The following is a 22,760-nucleotide window of genomic DNA, read 5'->3' on the forward strand; positions in this document are numbered from 1 at the left end:
TGCTCTGTAACTTGAGCCACGTCACCACTTCTAGTTTTCTAGTGGTTTATTGGAAATAAGAGTCTCATGGAGTTTCCTGCCTGGGCTGGCTTTGAACCATGATCCTCAGATCTCAGCGTCCTGAGTAGCTAGGATTACAGGCATGAGCCACTGGCGCCTGGCAGCATTTGTTTTCTTAAAGAGTCATAAAATGTATTTTAGTGTCCAGAAGTTTACCAACTTTGCTGACTTTTGGACCCAGCCTTATGCATTGTATTGTAGTTACTGAGTTTACCTACCTCTTAGTTGGAACCTCTTCAGCTTCACATAACAGTTTCCACTCATTTTGGCTTACATATTAAAAAGAATTGCTTTGACATTATGAAAGAATCATTGGTTGACGAGTACCAGTGGCTCATGCCTGTAATCCTAGCTACTCAGGAAGCTGAGATCTGAGGTTGCAGTTCAAAGGCAGCCTAGGCAAGAAAGTCCATGAGACTCTTTTATCTCCAGTTAACCACAAGAAAACTGGAAGTGGTCCTGCAGCTCAAGTGCTACAGAGCACTTGAGCTGAAGAGCTGAGGGACAGTGTCCAGGACCAGAGTTCAAGCCCCATGACCACCACCAACAACACAAAAGAATCATTGGTGTTGGCTTTAGGTTTAGTGTGTTCAGGGGTTCTTATCCCTCATACCTTTAACATCACGTTGGTTACAATCGGCCATTTTACGGCTGGGAGGGCCTACATGTGAGAACGAGGTTCATATCTGCCGAGTGAGTCTGTATGTATTTGTGTAACTGGCTTAGAAATATTCTAAGTTTTGACTTTTGTCCTCATTGAAGGATTACAGATCTGCTCATCTGAGCAGTGTCAAGCTGCAGGTTCCTGTGTTGCTGACCTGGGTGGCTGTCTTGGATTTGAACCAGACCTACAAGGCCCAACTCTTACTTTCAAAAGTTTCTCCAGAGCCAAGGATTAGCAGCCTGTACCTCCTCTTCCATTCCAGATCTGCTTCGTCAATCAGTTTCTACCTTTTTATCTCTTCTGTAACTTTCCAGTGCTTGATTCAGTAGCTTGCTTTTCTCAGTAGGCTCCAATATCTTCTGTATTTCTGAATTTCTTGTTTTTCCATCTTCATAATGACAGTGATTCACTCCTAATTTTGAATATCCTTGGATGATTAGATCAGACTTTGCTAAAAGCTAAATGAGAAATAATAACTTGTCATTAGATTAAAAACACTAATGTGTACATTTGCATTGCTCTGTAAATTAGATTTGGTAAAGGTTGAAGATGAACTTTGGGAAATACGTTTCACGTCCTGTAGTTTCTCATATGTTAGGATGAGGCCAGCTTCATTCTCAATAATGGAGAAATAGGGCTGGGAAGGTGGCTCAGTGGTAGAGCGCTTGCCTTGCATGCCTGAGGCCCTGGGTTCGATTCCTCAGCACCACATAAGCAAAAAGAAAAAAGCTGGAAGTGGTGCTGTGGCTCAAGTGGTAGAGCGCTAGCCTTGAGCTGAAGAGCTGAGGGACAGCACCCTGGCCCAGAGTTCAGGCCCCACGACCGGACCCAAAAAAAAAAAAATAATGGAAAAATATTGTGAAGCCCGAGTTATTATGTCATAAATCCAGTTGAATGAGTTTTCTTTCATTTAACAAAGGTCACTTGAGTGGCTGTCCTGAATGCTGGGGACCCATTAGCTGGAAAATAGTCCTAAATCCTTGTAGGTGGACCATGTAGTCTGGTTGTGGAGCATTCTTGAATGCTGGAGAGTGTAAATGTAGAAAGGAACTGCGGATATGGCTTAGTAGCAGAGTTCCTACCTTGCTAGTGCCAGTCCCTGAGTTCAAACTCTAATGCTCCTTCCACTCCAAAAACAATTGTCTGTCTTTGCTGGACAGCAATGGTTTATACCTGTATTAATTCTGGTGGCTCACAACTATGATCCTAGTTACTTATGAGGCCGAGGATCACTATTGGAAGACATTGCAGATAGACAAATCTGAGAGACTCATTCTCCAATTTTCCAGCAAAAAAGCTGAATTGGAGATGAAGCTCAAGTGGTAGACTGTCAGCCATGAATAAAAGCTAAGCCATAGCTTGAGGCCCTGAATTTAAACCCTAGTATAGGCACAAAGAAGAAAGGCAAGGAAAAGGGATGATGTCAAGATTGTGGCCAGGGTCTGTGGTTATGGTGTAGGGAGTTGAGGTCCATCAGCAGGGTGAGATTTTATAAGATTTGAAGATTAGAAGGGAATTTGCCATGAGCTATCTGGTTAAGAAAATAGCTCTATTATTAGTGTCTGCAAGGCCTTGGCTTTCTGTATATCTGAAGTGTTCTTAAGAGTAGCCACAAGACCCTGTGGCTGGAACAGAATATGTACCAAGGAGCAGAGGAAATTAAGTGCTATGTGGTATGGAGGAGACGCCTTTGAAAAGTGAGAGTCATCTGGGAATTGTGACCTGAGCAATGACTGGACCTGAATTAGATTTTTCAAGGCAATGGGTTAGTACTGAGTGCTGCCCTCAGCTGGTACTTGGACTGACAGTTGCATGGATGAGGTTCTGGCTATGTTTTGAAAGTACATAGAATTTCTGACAGACTGGGGCAGGTCAAGGATGGTTCCAAGGCTGGGCCTTGTAAGCAGAGGGGGTTGTGGCTAAGACCGAAAGCTTATTCCTGCACCTGTGGGGACTTGAGAGCCGAAGTGAGTGCTGGGGTTGGATGATTTTAGGTAAGAGCCAGAGGGCTGAGGATGAGCCTCGGTATCCGCATTGGGAGCAGGAGAGACTTGAGAAGTAACAGGAGTTAGGGAGAATCCAGCAATATACTATAGCCAAGTATATTGCAATTAAAACTTTTGTTAGCTTTTAAAAAGTTTATGAATTGGAAATGTGTGGTCTGAATCCATAACAAGGAATATAATTATAAACTATATTAGAAAGAACATACCTTCCTATTGTTCTTGTTGTTATTAAAAGCATACCACTTTTATACCATTTTTATATTCTCTGAGACTGAAGCTCTTCGAAGTTTTGGAAAATCCAGAGAAATGATACTGATACTCCTCTGTTCCCACTGCTGCAGTGAAGATTCTCCTAATAACTTTATTTTCCTCTGAGCATTTTTTTTCTGTTGTAATCAGGTTTTGTACAACAGCTTTCTGTTGCTTTCATGTTTACTTGTCACAGCATCATTCCTCCCCTCCCCCTCCCCCCCATCACTGTTACAGTCTTGAGCTGGAACTGGTGGCTATTGGTATAAGGATTGAATAGATTAAACCATGTGATGTGTTCTATGGCTGGTGTTTATTTCACAGCTGCATTTGCTTTTGTGCATGGGATGCTTGCTACCCTTTCACACTGGAAGGAGAGAGGAAATTGTTAGGGGTGAGGGGGGTGGAAAGGAGAACCAGGTGCAAAGCGGGAGCAGACCTGGCAGTGAGAGGCAAACAGATGGGGTGGGGACTTGTGCTAAGGTGCCTTAGTTCTGGGCCTGAAGTACCTAGCAGGGCTGTTCTTTTCTTTTGCCCATTCTTCAGCAATTACACTTCAGGGCCTGGAGGAATTGAAAGAAAAATTACAATTTAAAAGGAAAATTCTTGATGTGTGATTTGCATATGAGTGGAACTGTACAATTAACAACAATTAAATCCCCTGGATGAATTGAAAGGGGTGTCTGCTACTGTTGCTGGGTCACTGCAGAGTGCAGCTTATGACTGCATTTAGTCTCTTCTTTCCTATGTATATTAGCATATGGCTGAAATCTAATGAATCTAATATTGAATTGCATCTCATGGTAATTTGCTATCCTAGAGGTAAAAGGCAGAGTAGATATTGTATTTAGTACATTTTAAAATCATGCTTAATTATTTTAATATATAATAGAATGACTTAACCCTAGAGTCTGATATCGATATCAGATCCTTAACTGGTGGAGAATGGTAAACTGAAACAGAGAAAGTTGGAATGGGAACTAGGAAAACACATGTTTAATTGCTGGCCTGTTTTTTAGTTTTTGCTAAGCCAGTTAGCCACTTGGCTAAAATACTTATTTTTTTTGCATGTGAAATGTAGTATGATTAAATGTGCAAATGTAATGATATATTTTTAAGGTTCTTTGAATTGCAAATTAGTTCCTTTTGAGTATTAAATCTTGATAGCGAGAATGGAGAGGAGGAGGCAGATTAAGTGATGTGAAAGTATGAAATCCTAGGACAGCACTCCTCCAGCATTAATTGTATGTGGTTAAGGAAGGTACAGGAATCTGTACCTGACATAGGCAAGCCATCCATCAAGGTAGGAAACTAGTACACTGACCCCACAGGGTTTACACATGATGCTGGATACCATCTTGGATTCCAAGGTGGAATCTGGAGGTGTTACGGTCACCCATGCATAGAATGCACAGATGGAAACTCCGGTCAGGAGCTCTTCAGAGGGGTCCAAGCCATCTACTTTAGGTGTAAAGTCAGCAGGATCCATAACAGAGGAGACTTCTCTCCTGAAGCATCGGTGGAATTGACCTGCACTCCCCCTTGTAGTCCAGCAGGGCCTTGCTGAGAGTTTCCATGGGTGCCCAGGGCTACCTCTGCCCAGCTGCTGCTGCTTTCCTTCCCTCCCTCCTCATCTCTCCTTGGGTCTGTGCTGTTTACCACACAGGCTTCATGGTTTTCTTAACCTTTATGTCTTTGTTCATGCTTTCAGCTCTGGGGAGTATGGCCTCTGTCCACCATGGTAACTGTTCTTCAAGCCTCATTTCATAGAGCCCATTCTTTGAAACCTACTGGAGTCTAGATTGTGACTTTGTGATAGGGGCCTTCCCTAGCAAGAATGAAATTTGGCTTCCATACCCAGAACTGAAAAACAAAAATGTATAAGGAAGGGGAGAAAAAAGGAAAGGAACCTTTGTTACCCTGTTCCCCTCCTCCCCTGTGACCCCAGTTTCTCCTCTTGTTTCTTTGAACTCTCCAAGCATTGAGTTTGTGCTTGTTAATACATGAGTCTCACTGATCTGCTGTGTTAAAACATGAGGGGAGCATATTCCTTGGGTTGGCCACTTGCCTCATGGCAGTTAGGCCCTCTTTGATTGCAAAAGGGCTGTGTGGCTGTGACCAGACTCAGTGGCCATGCTTTTCACTTTGGGAGTGGAACAAATTGTTGTTGCCTTTGAAATGACATATTTTTGGTCAGATAGTATGTCATCCTAATAGCCAAAACACTTGGTTAATTCATTTCCCTAAGATTATTTTTCTTTAACCAGTATGTCCAATACTGGCAAATAGATTTAATTTTCTTAGGAATAAGGCATCTGGGCAGTCAGATATCACAGGATGTCAGATTGATCCAGTACAACTCACCCCTTCTGCAGAAAAGGGACCCATGCCCTGTCATGGAGGTAGTGGGGCCTCCTGACCCCAGCTTTATTTCCCGTGAAATATCTTTACTTTTAGGCAACCATTTTTCAAGCTGTTTGTTTTATATGTATAGAGAAAAATGTGGCTTAAGTTTGAGGAAAAGATGAAAAGTGACCTTAGGAAAAGATAAGTCTTGCTTTTTAAAAACAGCATGTACAGAGTTCCAGTCCATGCATTCTGCCTCTAAGAGGGCTTATTTCTTTGCTGAAGGTAGGCATCTTTAAAATAAGAACTTAGAAGAGGCTAGCTTAGGGGTAAGCTGAACATATGTGAGCCGGGAGTTCTTTCCCCAGTAGCTTCCCCTCCTCATCAAGAACTAAGAGTGTATGGACTATGTTCTACACAGTAAGACACTCTCACACACCTAAGGTTACATAAAAGGCGCTGTACAGAGGGTTACAGTTACAGTCAGGTAAAGAGTACATTTCTTTTTTGGACAGTGTCACCTCTTCTCTCACTCTGGCCCAGGGGTTACATTTCTTATATTTGTTGCTGTGTTCTGTCAGGGATGCAAAATAACTCCTCTGTCTGTCTGTCTGTCTGTCTGTCTGTCTGTCTGTCTGTCTGTCTGTCTGTCTGTCTGTCTGTCTGTCTGTCTGTCTGTATTTCTGATCCTCAGGCTTGAACTAAGGGCCTGGGCTCTGTCCCTGAGCCTCTCTGTGCTCAAGTCTAGCACTCTACCACTTGAGGCACAGTACCACTTCTGGCTTTTCTGAGTAGTTTATTGAAAATAAAAGACTTTCCTGCCTGGGCTGGCTTTGAACCGTGATCTCTGTGTTTACTTACTTATATATTTATTTACTTTTGTGTCAGTACTGGAGCTTAAACTCAGGGCCTTACATTCTAACTTGGCTTGGCTTTGTAGTTCACAGCTGGTGCTCTACCACTTGAGCCTAAATAGGAGGATTTCAGTCCAGGCTGGCCTAGGCATAAATGTGAGACTCCATTAAAAAAAGGCAAAAAGGACTGGAATGTGGCTCAAATGATAGAGTGCCTGGCTAGCAAGCTGAAGGCCCTGAATTCAAACTCAAGTACTGCCACCGGCAGAGAGGAGATAGGATCTGTAGAGTGATTTGCTGAAGGTCACAAAACTTTGTGTTGACTAGAGAGCTTTATAAAATTAATATGTCCACAGCTGAGCCAGCCTGGTAGATTGCAATTTGATGAGAGAAGAAATAGGAAGAGTTTATTTTGGAAAGCTACTTTGAATCTCTGAAAACAATGCATGTTGCCTTTAGCAGCTTCTCCAGTTAAGCCTTTCTAGATTATAGTTTTTTTTTTTATTATGCAACTTGATAGTTCATCTGTTAGTTTATTTTGCTGTATCTTTATTATACCCTGTTTATGTTTTTTGGTATGCTTTTCTGGTGTGTTGATTTTGTAGCCCTTGATTCTGAAGAAAGATGAGATCACAATGATGTTAACATCTGCTAAAAATGGAAATCTAGAAGTGGTGTCAGCCTTCAGTATCTATTCTGACCTTTGCCTGTTACCAGTAGTCTTATCAGATTTAGGGGCCAACATCTACTGTAGATATACCCTTTCTAGATTTGGAAGTTTATTGAAAAGAGCCATATTTCTGAGTCTATACAGAAATCAAGACTACAGAGTCCTTCCCTATTTCAGTCTATACATTTGATAAGTTAAAGTAATCGTAATCTAAGAGTATCTTATCTCTTCCTCTTCATTTTGTTTTTTAGCTTCTCAGAGAAACTATTTAGTGGAAAAGGCTTACATTTCCAGCCATCATTTCTAGATTTTGGCATACAGTAAGTATCTTTTCATTATAATTAATAACTCGGTATATGCGTGTTATTTACTCTTTCATGATATATATTCTATATATCATGTATATCATATTCTTTTATAGAGAATATATTCTCTAAAATTTAACATTTTGTGTATATACAATGTTTAAATCTTACACATTAATAGAGGGATATTGATCTTAGTATTTGTTAAAATATTTTCATGGAAAGTAGAGCATAATTCCTTTTTTCAGTTTTCACATATTTATATATTTATTTACTTTTGCAATGCTAGGGTTGAATTAAGGTCCTTGTGCACATGCTTAACACTGAGCTATACCCTTAGTCCCCTTTCTGTAGTTGTTTGTTTGTTTGTTTTTTCTTTTTTTGGTCATGGGGCTTGAACTCTGGGCCTGGGCGCTGTCTCTCAGCTCTTCAGCTCAAAGGCGAATGCTCTACCACTTGAGCCGCAGCACTACTTCCAGTTTTCTGATGGTTTATTGGAGATCAGAGTCTCATGGACTTTACTTCCCCGGCTGGCTTTATTACTTTGGGGGGGGGGGGTCCTGTTGTGGGGCCTGAACTCTGGGCCTGGGCGCTGTCCTTCAGCTCTTCAGCTCAAGGCTAGCGCTCTACCACTTGAGCCACAGCGCCACTTCCAGCTTTTTTTCTTTTTGCTTATGTGGTGCCCAGGAATCGAACCCAGGGCCTCATGCATGCAAGGCAAGCACTCTACCACTGAGCCACCTTCCCAGCCCCTGGCTTTGAACTGTGATCCTCAGATCTCTGCCTCCTGAGTAGCTAGGATTATAGGCCTGAGCCACTAGCACCTGGCCCTTTCTGTAGTTTTTAAAGTTTAGTTCTTGTGCTATTTTTGTGGTGGTTAGAATTCAGTAAGAAGCCAATATTAAGCCTTGGTTTTTCTGAAACAATGTTATTTCCTAGTGGTTTCAGAATTTTTTAAAGCTTAATTCAGTCATTCACTTGGTTTTCTTTCTTGATGTACCTTTAGGACTCAAAGTAGCACTGTCTTGACAGTTCCTGTCTGTTGGCTTTTCCCAAGTCAGCTTCAAACCATGATCCTCAGATCTCAGCCTCTTTAGTAGCTAGGATTATAGGCATGAACCACTAATGCCTGACTAAATGTCAGCTTTTAAAAATACACATTATATTTTTATTTAAAATTTACTAGAATCTGAGTTTATAGTATTTCACTGAGAACAGATAAAATAAAATGGACTTCTAGTTACCTCAGTGATTTCAAGTTCTGATTGAGTTTTTTGCTTTTGTGCAAAGTCTTTATTATAAAAGGAAATCTTTTAGGCTAGGATACATTAAAGGGTTTATATTATAAATGGGTAGTTACAATAAAACAGTTGTAGTAAGTATAGTTAGATAAAGAGACCAGTTCCAGTTCTTTGGATCCTGACTGCCTTAATATATTTATTCAGTATAATATATATATTTTAGTATATTTGTTCTTAATATATTTATTCTTTAGTATAATCAATGCAGTTGGGTACATGTATATATTAACTACATTTGTCTTTGCTACATACATTCACTGCTGCCTCTGATAGCCAGAGAATGTTTAAAGACTTTGATCTGAAAGGACACCAGGTTTTAAAAAAATGTTAATAAGAGCATACACTAGTCTAAATTAGAAGACATTTGAGTCAGGTTTTACCTTTCTTCTACCAAATGGCATAATTTATAGTCATTAGAATCAAACATAACCAGGAAGTTCTGCTTTCTTCTGCTTTGGTTCAACTTTAGCTTTTGTTTATTTTAATGGTGACCTTGAGCAAACCTCATCCCTTTTCATAGCTCTGGCTACCCTTTTGGCTGCAGAATTAAGATCATGTTACTCAGTTGCCTCTGCCTGCTTCTTGGGACTTATTTTTAGGCTTAACATTTCACTGGCCCCAAGATTAAAAGTGCTAATCATTCATAAGAGATTTTATTTATTCTTTTATAGTGCGGAATTATCTTCCGTTTGTCATTAGTGAAGGAAATTTGTATCTTCATAACACATTAAAAAATACAAGCCAGGCACCAGTGGCTTATGCCTGTAATACTGGCTATTCAGGAGGCTGAGATCTGAGGATCACAGTTTAAAGCCAGCTTCCGTAGAAAAATTTGTGACTCTTATCTCCAATAAAACACTCAGAAAAATCTGGAAGTGGCACTGTAGTCCAGTGGTGGAGTCCTAGCCTTGAGCAAAACAAGTCTAGAGACAAGAGTCCAGGCCGAGACAAACCCCAGGATGGGGTTGGGGGGAAGCCAGGTACTGATGGCTCACACCTGTAAGCCTAGCTACTCAGGAGGCTGAGATCTGAAGATAGTGTGGTTGAAAGCCAGCCTGGGCAGAAAAGTTCATGAAACTCATACCTTTAGAAAACTACACAGAAAAAGCCAGAAGTGGCACTGTGGCTCAAGTGGTAGAGGGCTAGCCTTGAGCGCAAAGAGGCTCAGGGACGGCGCCCAGGCCCTGAGTTCAGGCCCCAGGAGAACAAAAAACAAAACCAGGAAAAAAATTAAAAAATAGAATATAGCTAAGTGATAGCTTAGTTGGCACTCGTTTTGTCGAAGTTTCTGGTGGCTTCTGTCACTGGGCTGAGGAGCTCTGCTCACGCAGCCTCATCTTCTGATGCTCTTCAGTAGCGATTCTGGTAGGTGCTGTCACCAAGCTGAGGAGCCCTCTATATGTGTCATTGTCTTCTGATGTTGTCCAGTATACGTTCTTCTTTGAGACCAGATATCTTGCATTGCAGTTACATAAACAGCATGTAATAAATGACTTAAAACCATCAGAATTCTTATTTATTTAAAATTAATTATGGGAAGAGAGGCAAATAATAACCAACTACTCTGAAGTAACGGTATCTTGAGATATCTTTACCTAGGGGTATTTGGGGTACCTTTATGTTTATGGTAGTATAAAAATTTTTAATAATATTATTTGAGAACACTAGAAGAATCAAAGTTTCTCTTTTTAAAATTCCATTGATGTGTGTTTTATTCAAGTAGAGATGAAAAACTTAGGTTTAAGAATGCATATTGAGTATATGAAGTCTTTCAAGAGTTTACTGATTAAAAGAGTGAAAACTAGAAGAAAAACTAAGGATTTGGTGGTGGTTAGTACTTGGAGAAGTATTTTATATATGAGAGAAACATATGCAGTCATTGCATTTTTTCCTAAAGCACAATTTTTTTTAGAGCTATCAGAATAAAACTAGAGAAATACAAGGGGTAATCAATACGAAGTTTCTGCTTAAATTGGAGTCGTTTTAGTTCTGGCCCATGCTAATAAGAACTGTAGGCTCTTTATTATAATAAAATTGAACTAAAGTGAATTTGGAGGTGGGAATCAAAGTGAAATGATTCAAGGGACTATCACAGGTAGATCTGGATAGGTGGTCCAGAGACTAGCTCCTGTCCTCTTGCAGTACCTTTGTTAGAGCTTGGGGAAAGAACTAACATGAGAGGTTGGTGGAAAGTTTGACAGTGATATATAAGCCTTTGTGTGTGCATGTTTATGGAGGGAGGAGCCATAGCCTTCATCAGAGCTTTCCAAAGGCTCATAATTTAAATAGATAAGAACGGCTGCTCAAAGTGCTACAGGGTGGCCAATATTTCTCAGAATGGCCATAAGCAGCAATTAAGTTTTCATTTTATAAGCCCTAATAAAATAAATTCTCCTTGTGAGTTGAAAAGGCCTTCCCCAAAAAGACCTCTTTAAATTCATTACTCAGAAAATAAGCCCTAAGAAAGTAAGCCCTAAGAAAGTTTCTTATCTAAAGATATTTTCATTTGAATGAGAGACACTAAATGCCAGAGAGAGGTTTTTTGGTTTTTTATTTTTTATTTTATTTTTCTATTTTGCTTTCTAAACAAGTATTTAATAGCCTAGATACATAAACTTCCAACACAGAAATCAGTGGGATCTGCTGTGGGTTGGCATGTCTTATATAAAGGTTTTTGTTGTTGTTTGTATATGTGTGTATGTGTGCTTGACTACTATGATTTAAATGTTTTATTACCAACAGGATTTGATGATTATTGTTTTAAACTTAGTAATAAACATCAATAGTGTTATGGTTTTAAAACTGTGTGTCTAGCTGGGTGCTGGGGGTCCATGCCTGTAATCCTAGCTACTCAGAAGGCTGAAATCTGAGGATCACTGTTTGAAGCCAGTCAGAGTAGAAAAGTCCTTGAAATTCTTATCTTTAATTAATCACGTCAGTAAAGCTGTGGCTCAAGTGGTAGAGCACTAGCCTTGAGCAAAAGGAGCTTAGGGATACCACCCAGGCCCGCCCAGGGTTCTAGGTCCGGGACCAGCAAAAAATAAAAATGTAAAAAAACTATGTGGCCTGACAGTGTAACTCAGCGTTAGAGTACTTAATCTGTGTGAGGCCCTGGGTTTAATCCCTAGCACCAAAAAATTTGTATCTTGTGCATCTTTTATCTATGAATTTATCTGTATAGAAATAGTTGATAACCGCACAATACATTATTTTTTCTGTTTCTCTTCTTAGGTTCCTGGGACACCCTGCAGCTAAGATTCTCCATGCATACAACCCTAGCAGGGAGAATGAGGTTGTGGTTAACTCAGTGTTTACAGCTGCTAGACATTTTCATGTGTCTCCTGTTCATTGCAGGGTGAGTGTTGGTATACTCTGGAAACCATGCTGTGGCAAGCTGCCAAGGTCTTTTGCTTTCCTTGGCCTCAAGTTTTAACTTTCCGTTCCTTTTCTCCCCCTTTTCTGCTACTCAGACTCTTCCCTTCTGTGTGTTTGCTTTACAGTTTTTTTTTCAGTAGTTCATTTTTATAACATTGGTGGTGGCTCTGAATAACTATGGGAAAAATAAAGATGAAATAAACTAGGTAGTAATATAGATGTGTGTATGTGTATATGCATATATGTATATGCACACAAATACACACATTTATGTAGTGTAGATTTATCATGGTGAAAGAAGGTTTATATTGCCCGACATTAATCCAGATGCTGAGACATTAGTAACTAACACAAATTTATGGTAGTGACCTCTCCCACCTCTCAAACCTACTAAGAAAGCCAGGACTTAACTTCTAAATGTAAGAATAAAAGGTATACTGATACAAACTTGTAAGTCAAGAATTTGCCAAGCTGAGAAAGGAGAATAAAGAGACCCCCACACCACACTATTCCTCATTCCATCAAAAAGAAAGGATTGCTCCTTATAAACTTAACAACACTGTAACAGTTCAAAATGCTAGTCTTCTAGTTGATTTTCAGCAGCTTTTAACTGATTGGTACTGATTGGTAGTGCACCTTAATTTGTTTTGCTGTATCTATCCAATGTTAGAGACTTTTCGAAATACTTTGAGTCTAAGAAAATGTTATATGGGAAGCTTAGTGTTTGGTTTATTGTCCTTGCTTTTTATCTATACATCAACATGTTTGCACACTAATAATTTATACTTAAGTAGAGACAACATGTGCCATAATTGGCCATATGTTCTTAAATTGTTGAGAGTTGGTTATTTTGGGGACACTCAAGGCCCTCATGATACCAATAAGTCAATGGTACAGAATATACAAATATTTGTTGACAGAAATGATCAAAAAGAAGGTCTGGAAAAGACAATTCATCAAAGAAATTCATTCCAAAATGGCTAATTAGGAACCTTTCTTTCAGGTAATTCCAGCAATGGGGAAAACTTCCTTCAGAATTATTTTTTTCCCTACTGAAGAAGGAAGCATCGAAAGTTCTTTATTTATTAATACTTCTTCACATGGAGTTCTTTCCTATCATGTAAGTAGGTTTTCATCTGGGCATATAGTATGATTATTGACTTAACAGAGGGACTTGGATTTTGTTTTTTGATTGGTCCTGGGGCTTGAACTCAGGGCCTGGGCTAGCTAAGTTCTTTTTGCTCAAGGCTAGTGCTCTGCCACTTTGAGCCACAGCACCACTTCCATGGTTTTTTTGTTTTGTTTTGTTTTTGGTGGTTAATTGGAGATAAGAGTCTTACAGGGACTTTTTAGCTGGCTTTGAACTGCGATTCTCAGATCTCAGCCTCCTGAATAGCTGGGATTACAGGTGTGAGCCACTGGCGCCTGATTGTAAAGGCTTTTGAAAAGTCTGTCACCTGCTTTTTATTTGTTAAAATATGAGCCTGTTAATGATGTTAATCATTTTCATCTTTCTGCTTCATATGCCACTATCTTCAGTAAAGACTGCAGAAGCTATATACCTTCCTTGGGCCTTTGAAGAATTTTGGGACAAAACAGATCTATCTACCATCATAGTTTTATAGTATAATATAACAGGCTCCCACCACCCACCACAGTCAGAGAGAGTGAGCTGACAGGACATGTCTGGGTTTTTTTCCCCCTGCATGGTTATGGTCAGGAGAACTGATGGTGTGGTCAGGGGTCCTTCTCATATCAAAGTACTAGGAAGGGAACATGAAGAATTGTATTCTGTTCACTAACGTAGTTAGGAATCATATAGCCTTCAGTGTGGCACTTGGGACATCTTGACTAGGATGTGGTATCAACTCCTTTAAATGCCAACATAAATTCTTCTCAAATTTCATTAAACACATGGTTTCATAAAGCTTTAATAAGAAACATTCAACTTAAACATTTAGATAATGTAATAATTGAGTCAACCAGCTACATTAATGAATGTAGATTTTTCTATTTTAATATTAGGTTATTTGTTTAAGAGCCTAATAGGAGTCCTCTTTCCTTCTTCTGCAGGTATCTGGTATTGGCACTCGCAGAATCTCTACTGAAGGGTCTACAGAGCAGCTGCCAAATGCTTATTTTCTGCTTCCACAGGTCCAGAGCATTCAGCTTTCACAAACACAGGTCATTTTAATAGATTCACTTTGAACAAATGTTGTAGCTTCCTTGGTTTCATGTGTCTTTGGCAGAGTATATATAACTTTTTGTACATATTCAAAACTGTGATTTGACTGTTCTTTATTTTTGAAAAGTTCTGAAATATAGAAATATTATATGTATAAAGTATCAGTGGATTCCACATCCTTTTTTCTTTTTTTTTAAATGGAGATCAGCTAAGTAGTATTTAAAAAATATTAGATCTCTAAATTTTGATCAGAAATAATGGAATGATTAACATCTTACCCAACAAACGAAAAATGGTACAACAGAAACAATCCAAAGAAATTAGAGGGGAAAAAAGAAAGGAGGCAATGTAGAAATGATTAAACTATTCAATATAGAAAATCAAGAAGCGTTAAGTTGACTCTTCAAGAAAACTAATATAAAAGATAAAGGATGGGCATAATGACCACAATCACAAACCACAGGTATAATTAACCCATGCCACAGATAGAGGAGAGAGGTGGTGTAGAAAGTGCTTGGTTTATGTCAGTGTATGAGAAAAGAGACCAAATGAACAAGTTATTCAAAAAATAGAATTTAACCAAACAGATTCAAGAGTAAATAGAAAGCTTTTTAAAACTTTTATAAATGATTTTAACTTTTGACATAAAAACATCTGGTCCAAGTGATTTTACAGGATTTTATTTTTCTTTTTATTTCACTTTTATATTAACTCTTCCAGAAAACAGAAATAGGAAGACTTCCCTTACATGAAGGTTATATAACGATTTCAAAGCAGATGGGCAGAGTCTGAAAGAAATTCAGAATAATCACACTCAGGAATAGCAAAGCAAATAGCAAAGGAATAGTAAAACTAGCTGAGCTGTGTCATATTTTTTTGTTGTTGTTTTTTAGTTTTTTTTTTTAAGTACATTTTTTTTTTTCAGTTTTGAGAATTGAACTTCTGAAGCATTGCAAATGTTAGGAAATTTCTCTATCACTGAACTAGACACCCTAACCCTTTTATTTTAAGGACATTAGTTATATACCATAAAATCTACCACTTAAGACTGTGGATTTTAGTATATTCTCAAAGTTGTATAACTGTCACCACTCTCTTAATTTTAGAACATTTTCATTGCCTTAGTCCCTGGTAACCGCTAAGTCTATTTTCTGTCTCTGGGATTTATCTATTATGAATATTTCATATAAAGAACATACATATTCCTTTGTGATTGGCTTCTTTCCTGTAATGTATTTTCAGGCTTCATCCACATTTTTCATTCCTATTTATTGCCAAGTAACACATATTTGTATAGACATACCATATTTTGTTAAACCATTCATCAGTTGGTAGACATTTTTTGTCTGGGGAGTACTAGAATTTGAACTCAGGGCCTTGTGTTTGTTAGCTAAGTGCTATAAAACTTGATCATACCCCTCTCCCCAGTTGGTGGACATTTGATTTATTTCTGCTTTTGACTACTAAGAATAATGTTGCTATGTAAGTTTATGTGATTGTATCTTTTCTATTCTCTTGTATGCCTTTTTTTTTTTTTTTGGTCCCAGTCCTAGGGTTTGAATTCAGGGCCTGGGTGCTTTCCTTTAACTTTTTTTTTTTTTTGTCGGTCGTGGGGCTTGAACTCTGGGCCTGGGCACTGTCCCTCAGCTCTTCAGCTCAAGGCGAGAGCTCTACCACTTGAGCTACAGCGCCACTTCCGGTTTTCTGGTGGTTTATTGGAGATAGGAGTCTCATGGTCTTTCCTGCCCGGGCTGGCTTTGAACCGTGATCCTCAGATCTCAGCCTCCTGAGTAGCTAGGATTACAGGCGTGAGCCACCAGTGCCCAGCAGTTGTTCCTTAGGTTTTAAAGTGAATAATGCCAACTGTCATCAAGAAAGTATTTCGAATACTATCTACCTCAAATTTTAAACATTCTGTTGTGGTGGAGAACCTATCATGTAGCTTGAGGGGCGTAGGTTCATGGGGTCAGGTTTCCTCAGAAGAATGGACGGTGAGGCAGATGCTCCAGGCATCATTGCCTTTTTAGTTTAGAAGCCTAGAGAATATATCTGATGCAAAGCTAAGAGTAGAAATAACAATACATCAACTTTTCCTTAAATTGTCTTTGTAGTTCAATGAGAAAAGAAATAATTTTCTTTTATTCTGGTCCTGGGGTTTGAACTCATGCCTGTTTAGTTTCCTTGCTCATGTCTGGCTCTTTACCAATTGAGCCCTTCTTCAGCCTGACTTCATACCTGCCTTGAATTTCTGTTCTCTGATCTTTAAAATTAAAAGTTTTTAGTCACTGAGTTTACGTGAAGTAACTATTTTGTTTAGAAAGGAAATTTAAAGTTGAGAGAAGAAACAAAATAGTCAATATGAAAAACTTGAAAGATGATAAGTAATTTTAAAGTATTTTAAGTGAAACAATAGACTAATAATTTTTGGATTTGTGCAAAGGTAAAAGGACAGACAGGTTAACAATATGCTAGGTGCAACAGAGTTGGAATTTAGTGTAAGTCTCATGCCAGCATAGCAAGCATGCAGCCCTGAGTTCAAACCCTACTACCACTACAAAAGAACAAAAAAAGATTATAGAAGACAGCAGTAAGGTGAGCTGGGGCACTGGTGGCTCATGCCTGTAATTTTACCTACTCAGGAGGCTCAGTTCAAAGCCAGCCTGGGCAGGAAAATCTGTGAGACTCTTGAAAATCTGTGAGACTCCTTTCTCCAGTTAACCACCAGAAAACCAGAAATGGCACTGTAGCTCAAGTGGTAGAGTGTTGACATTGAGCTGAAGAGCACAGGGACAGTGCCCAGGCCCAGAGTTCAAGGCCCATGACTGACAACAACAACAAAAAAAAAGTAAGGTGGCAGAGGATAATCTTTTTCTATCAGACTCTGGAATGAAGAATCTGGTAAGAGAGAGGATTGCATTCAAAAGAGCAGAAATGAGGAGGAACACGACAGAGTGCAAGAGAAACAGGAAGCTGAAATGTGATGAAAGACGACAAAGTGAAGCTAGAAAATTGGGAAACAATTTGCAGCTCCAGCTCAGGGCTCCTGAGAAGAAACTGAAGCCTCTGCCTCGAGGTAACCTACGTGCCTTTGGAGCCTTCAGCCCTAGTACTGGGATTTGTTAGGTCATTGACTTCCCCAGGGTAACAGAATAGCATCAGGCACAACTTTTACTTCCATATCTTTTTTTTTTTTTGGGTCTGGTCGTGGGGCCTGAACTCTGGGTCTGGGTGCTGTCCCTCAGCTCTTCAGCTCAAGGCTAGCGCTCTGCCACTTGAGCCACAGCGCCACTTCCGGCTTTTTTCTTTTTGCTTATGTGGTGCTGAGGAATCGAACCCAGGGCCTGGAGCATGCAAGGCAAGCGCTCTACCACTGAGCCACCTTCCCAGCCCCTTACTTCCATATCTTAGAGAACTGCTTCATGGTGCCATCTCTGTAGAAGGTCTCCTCTTTTATACTGAGGTAGCTGGCAACCATATTACATTAGTGGAGTACAAGCAACCTGAAGCTAGAGAGGCCTCAAGACTGAACCCAAACCAAAGACTTGGAAATCAGTGACAGTAAATATTGTAGGGCACACAGCTACCTATCTTCAGCAGCTGACTGAAGTAAGTTGAGAGTTCCTAGTGGGAACAAAGGAAGACACTGAAGGCTCAACTTTGAAAGGTCTTATCTTGCCCATTGAGAGCACCTTTCATGCCTGAGAACCATTTCAGAAAGCAAAGCAGCCAGGCTTTGCTAGTGACTTGCAGTCAGGCTAGGCTAGAGAATGAGCTACACCCTGGGGTTTGGAAAACAAGAAAATTTTAGAAGCAGCAAACTGAGATTTAAATTGTTATTAGAATTACTGTAAAATGTAATTATATAATACACATAGAGCTATAAAACAAAGAAGTTTTTAAGTTATAGGAAATATCCATGACATTCATTCTACTAAGCAGAAGTGGTTTATGTATGCATGTGTAGATGGGTAAGGAGAGGGAAAGAAGGAGACCCTGGCATATTCTTGAGTTAGCTAAAGGAGAGATTTTTGTCTTTGGGATGTTCTGTAATTATAGGAAAACAAGGAACAGTAAGGAAACTGAAAACAAGGGAGAAGTTAGGACAAAGGTGGATTGAAGTTGATTAATGCATGCTGTATGCCTGTGTGCGGCATACAGTAATTGAATGTGCACAGAACTACGCATTAAAAAAGAATCCATGGCTGGGTGTCGGTGGCTTACACCTATAATTCTAGCTACTCGGGAGGCTGAGATAGGAGAATCATGGTTCAAAGCTAGCTTGGGTCAGAAAGGCTATGAGACTCTACAGTTCACCACCAAAACTGAAAGTTAGAGATGTGGCTCAAGTGGTAGAGCACTAAGCTTAGGGACAGCACCCAGGTTATGAGTTTAAGCCCCAGGACTAGTGCTTATTCCCCTCCCTCTCCCCCCTCCCATCCAGAAGGAATCCCCAAACTACAGTTGTATTTGACAAAGGCTACCATATTTTGTTGCTTCCTTTCTGTTGTTTTTTTGAGTTGTGAGAGTGGCTGAGTGATTCTCTCCCCCACATGGGGACCATGTTGCTGGTTATGTAAAAGAGAGACTATCTCGATACCTAATTTCAGAGCAAGAGTTTTTAACCTTTTAAATTTGGCATGGTCTTTGTTTCTGGTGTGTGGTGTTAAGCCCTTGGGCCTGCTAGGAACAGGTGTTGGGCAGAGGCCTCCCTGGAGCTTGCCAGGTTGGGGCAGGGTGCCTTAAGTTACCTGCCACTTGCCTTTGTAGGTGCTGAGCCTTGTCATTGAGATGTGGCAGTTAGAAAGGGAAGCTGTAAACTCTTTGTGAGAAGCGCAAGGAATGCATTTTTCACTCACAGTTTGACAGAGGAGAAATTGAAAGTAGCACATTTCTTCCTAATGACTACATGCAAAAGTGAGTTCTAGCGTTAGAGGTGGAAAATAGACAGGGAAAGGTTTGGCCATAACACAGGTTTTATTACAAGTTAGTTAAATGGAATGAACAGTTTCCTAAGTGTAATAGCTGAGAATTCTTAGAAATATTTGTGTCATCTTAATGTAATTTTTAACTTTTCTTTGCAGAAGTCATAGATCTCTTATGTGAAAATGATAGGGTATCAACTCTGAAACTTATTCTATGTCAGGTGAATACATTCCATTATGTAAGTTTTTCCCTAGACTCTGAAAATACTTGTGCCAATACTGGGGCTTCAGTTCAGGGCCAGAGCACTGTCCCAAACTTTTGTTTTTTGTGTGTGTGTTTTTCCCCCTCAAACCTGGCTGTGTACTACTTGAATCACAACCTGTACTTCTGGCTTTTTGCTGGTTAATTGATGATAAGAGTCTCTTGGATGGGGCTGGGAAGGTGGCTCAGTGGTAGAGTGCTTGCCTTGCATGCATGAGGCCCTGGGTTCGATTCCTCAGCACCACATAAGCAGAAAAAGCTGGAAGTGGCGCTTTGGCTCAAGTGGTAGGGCGCTAGCCTTAAACTGAAGAGCTGAGGGACAGTGCTCAGGCCCAGAGTTCAGGCCCCATGACCGACAAAAACAAAAAAACAAACAAAACAAAACAAAAAAAAGAGTCTCTTGGATTTTTCTGCCAGGATTAGCTTTGAACTGGAGTTCTCAGATCTTCGCCTCCTGAGTAGCTAGTATGATAAGGGTGAGCCACCGGTATCTGCCTTTTGCTTTGTCTTGATTTGAGTCCTGGTCTCCTCTCACTGGCCTGTGATCTGGATTCGTGTAACCCATGATGTAGCTCCCTCAGTCTTTGTCACCCTTACTATGTCACTCACCTTTCTATCACTGTGACAAATACCTGAAGGCTCTGTGGCTTTGGACTTACGCTGAAGTAACACATCATGACAGGTATGCATAGTAGAGCAGAGGTGCTCATGTCATGGTGGGCAGGAACAAAAGAGCTTGGACCAGACTTCTTCCACTAGGTCTCATCTACCTCTTAAAGGTTTCACTCCGTTTCCAGTGTACACTTTTGGAACAGCAGGCCTTTGGGGGACATTTAAGATCCAAATGACAATATATCAAAGACTGAGAAGTGAGTTTCTTCATAGTTCCTACACTGAATTCTGAGTCTTCAGAGAGGAACAATTCATGTCTTTTGAGGATCTTATTATCTGTTTTCCTTTATGAGTGTTTCCTAAAGTTCCAATAAGCACAACATTTATCTCCATTCAGATTACTTCTCAGATCCCAGGTATCTGCTTTCTTTTTCTGAAGTTTCTATTCTATTTTAGCTTTCTGCATGTCTCATTGCTCCTTTTTGTGGTAAAACATAGTCTACAAAAATCAATCATTTTATGTGGACAGGTCAGTGGCATTAAGTAATCATTGCCACCATCTAGCTCTAGAACATTTTTGCAAAACTGTAACTCCAGTCTGACATAGTGGTATGCCTATAACCCCTGTCAGAGAAAGGAAGATTTAAGAATTCAAAACTGGCTTGGGGGCTGGGAAGGTGGCTCAGTAGAGCGCTTGCCTTGTATGCATGAGGCCCTGGGTTTGATTCCTCAGCACCACAGAAGCAGAAAAAGCCAGAAATGGTGCTGTGGCTCAAGTGGTAGAGCACTAGCCTTGAGCTGAAGAGCTGAGGAACAGTGCTCTGAGTTCAGGCCCCATGACCGACCAAAAAAAAAAAAAATACTGGCCTGGGACAAATGGTTTAGTGAGGTCTTCTCTCAAATATAAAATGAAAACAGAGTTTGAAGCATAGCTCAATTGGTAGCATGCTTGCCTAGCATGCATGAGGCCTTTACTTCAATTTTCACTACTGAGAATGAATGAATAAATGAATGAATGAATGAATGAATGAATTAAGAAATGAAAGAGAAGCCATCCGTGGCAGGAAAGTCTATGAAAGTCTCCAATTAATCACAAAAAAACTGGAAGTGGAGCTGTGGCTCAAAGTAGTAGAGCACAAAAGCTCAGGGATAATACCCAGGCCATGAGTTCAAGTCCCAGGAACAGAAAAAAGAGAAACAAAAGAAAGAGAACCTTCATACCTGTAGCTATTAAAAACTAATTCCCTGCTGGGTGCCAATGGCTTATGCTTGTAATCTGAAGATAGCACTTCAAAGCCAGCCCGGGCAGGAAAGTCCATGAGACTCTTATCTCTAATAAACCACTAGAAAACCAGAAGTGCTGTAGCTCAAGTGGTAGAGCGCTTGCCTTGCCTTGAGCTGAAGAGCTGACAGCTCCCAAGTCAGAGTTTAAGCCCCACGACCTACCCTCCCCCCCCCAAAAAAAAATTCCCTGTTCTCATTTCCTTAAGCCCTTGATCAGTTTCACTTTGTTTTTATGACTTTGACTACTCCTGATTTAGCATATAAGTAGTATCATTTGTTATTTTTGTCTGGGTTATTTAATTTAGCATGTTGTTTGGGTTTATCCATGTTATAGCATGTATCAAAATTTAACTCCTTTTTAAAGCTACATGATAATTTTGTGTTTGATGTTTTAGGAATCACAGTGCTTTCTCTTACTCTTTCTTTTTTTTTTTCTAATCCTTGCCATGACCATTTCTAAGTAGAATGTGGTCAAGGTCAAGTTCCACCAGCCTACTTCATAAAGCTTGACCTATTATTTCTAGGCCATGAGCTGGACTTAGAAGACCTACGTGCCATTTGTATACTGCCCAGTATCATGCAGTTGTACAAAAATAGTAACTTGTCTGTGGACACAGCCATCATAGGCTTATGACCTCCTAAGGTGAAAATCCCACATGGCTATCAGGATACTGTCAATAGTGGTTGTAGTTAAAAGCTAGTTATTTACCCAAGTGTGAAAAGCCATGGTATTGCACAATATAGATCACTTTTCTTTTCTTTTTTTTTTTTTTTGAACTCAGGGCCTGGGCACAATCCCTGAGCCTCTTTGTGCTCAAGGCTAGTGCTCTACTGCTTGAGCCACAGTGCTACTTCTGGCTTTTTCTAAATAGTTTATTGGAGATAAGAGTCTCACGGACTTTTCTGTCTGGGCTGACTTTGAACCATGATACTCAAATCTCAACCTTCTGAGTAGCTACGATTACAGGCATGAGCCACCAGATCACTTCTGACTTAATGTCTTACGATTTTAAAGGTTAACTGATTTTCCAGATAGCCTTTTTGTCTACAGTCTTCCTGGGACATATCAGGGGGTATGAGAAATAAGTGAGCAGTAAAAAGACAGTAACACTTCCTACACCCCTGTCCTCACTAATTGTGAAATAAGGGGAAAAGAAATCAAAGTAGGTTTTCTGGGGGTGAGGGGGACCCTTAGAAACCAGAGGAATAAAGAGATTTCCTTCTAACCACTTCAATGTAGGAAAAAACGTTTATCATGAGCACCCAAATACTTTGTTATAGAATTTTATTAGGTAAGTGAATTGTGAGTGAACACATAGTAAGTCTTTTCCCTTTGAGGACTTCTGTATCTGGTGGCTTATAACATGTATCTGATTTCCTACTCATAATAATACTGCGAACTCAGAGACTCAAACAGAATCCTAGGTTGTGCAGTGAACCTTCCCAGGCACTGATGGCTGGGGTTTAACCTTGAGTCTGCAAAGCCACTGACACCTTTTCTAAAAGGACATGGGTCAGGAAAATGGACTATGTATATATTAGCACTTTCGTATTTGTATAAAAAACCAGAAAACTCACTTCAGCCAGCCAGTTTTTAGGTTTCTGAGAACATTTTTATGAGTAGTTCTGGCAACACAGGAAGATTTTGTTTCGGTGGCTACCATC

General features: G+C 39.9%; 1 protein-coding gene across 2 annotated transcripts in view; it reads left to right on the forward strand.

The window, feature by feature from the left end:
- The window catches only part of Tmem131l (transmembrane 131 like), a 126,128-nt gene that overhangs the window by 47,235 nt on the left and 56,133 nt on the right, over positions 1-22,760 (forward strand). For both annotated transcript variants that reach the window (XM_070022245.1, XM_070022246.1), the window contains exons 4-7: positions 7,101-7,169; positions 11,687-11,810; positions 12,834-12,950; positions 13,904-14,014. In XM_070022245.1, coding sequence (XP_069878346.1) covers positions 7,101-7,169; positions 11,687-11,810; positions 12,834-12,950; positions 13,904-14,014 — 421 coding nt within the window. The remainder of the gene's footprint in view (positions 1-7,100; positions 7,170-11,686; positions 11,811-12,833; positions 12,951-13,903; positions 14,015-22,760) is intronic.

This window comes from Dipodomys merriami, unplaced genomic scaffold, assembly GCF_024711535.1.
Source record: "Dipodomys merriami isolate MVZ:Mamm:240054 unplaced genomic scaffold, mDipMer1.0.p SCAF_15, whole genome shotgun sequence".
Classification (NCBI taxonomy): Eukaryota; Metazoa; Chordata; class Mammalia; order Rodentia; family Heteromyidae; genus Dipodomys; species Dipodomys merriami.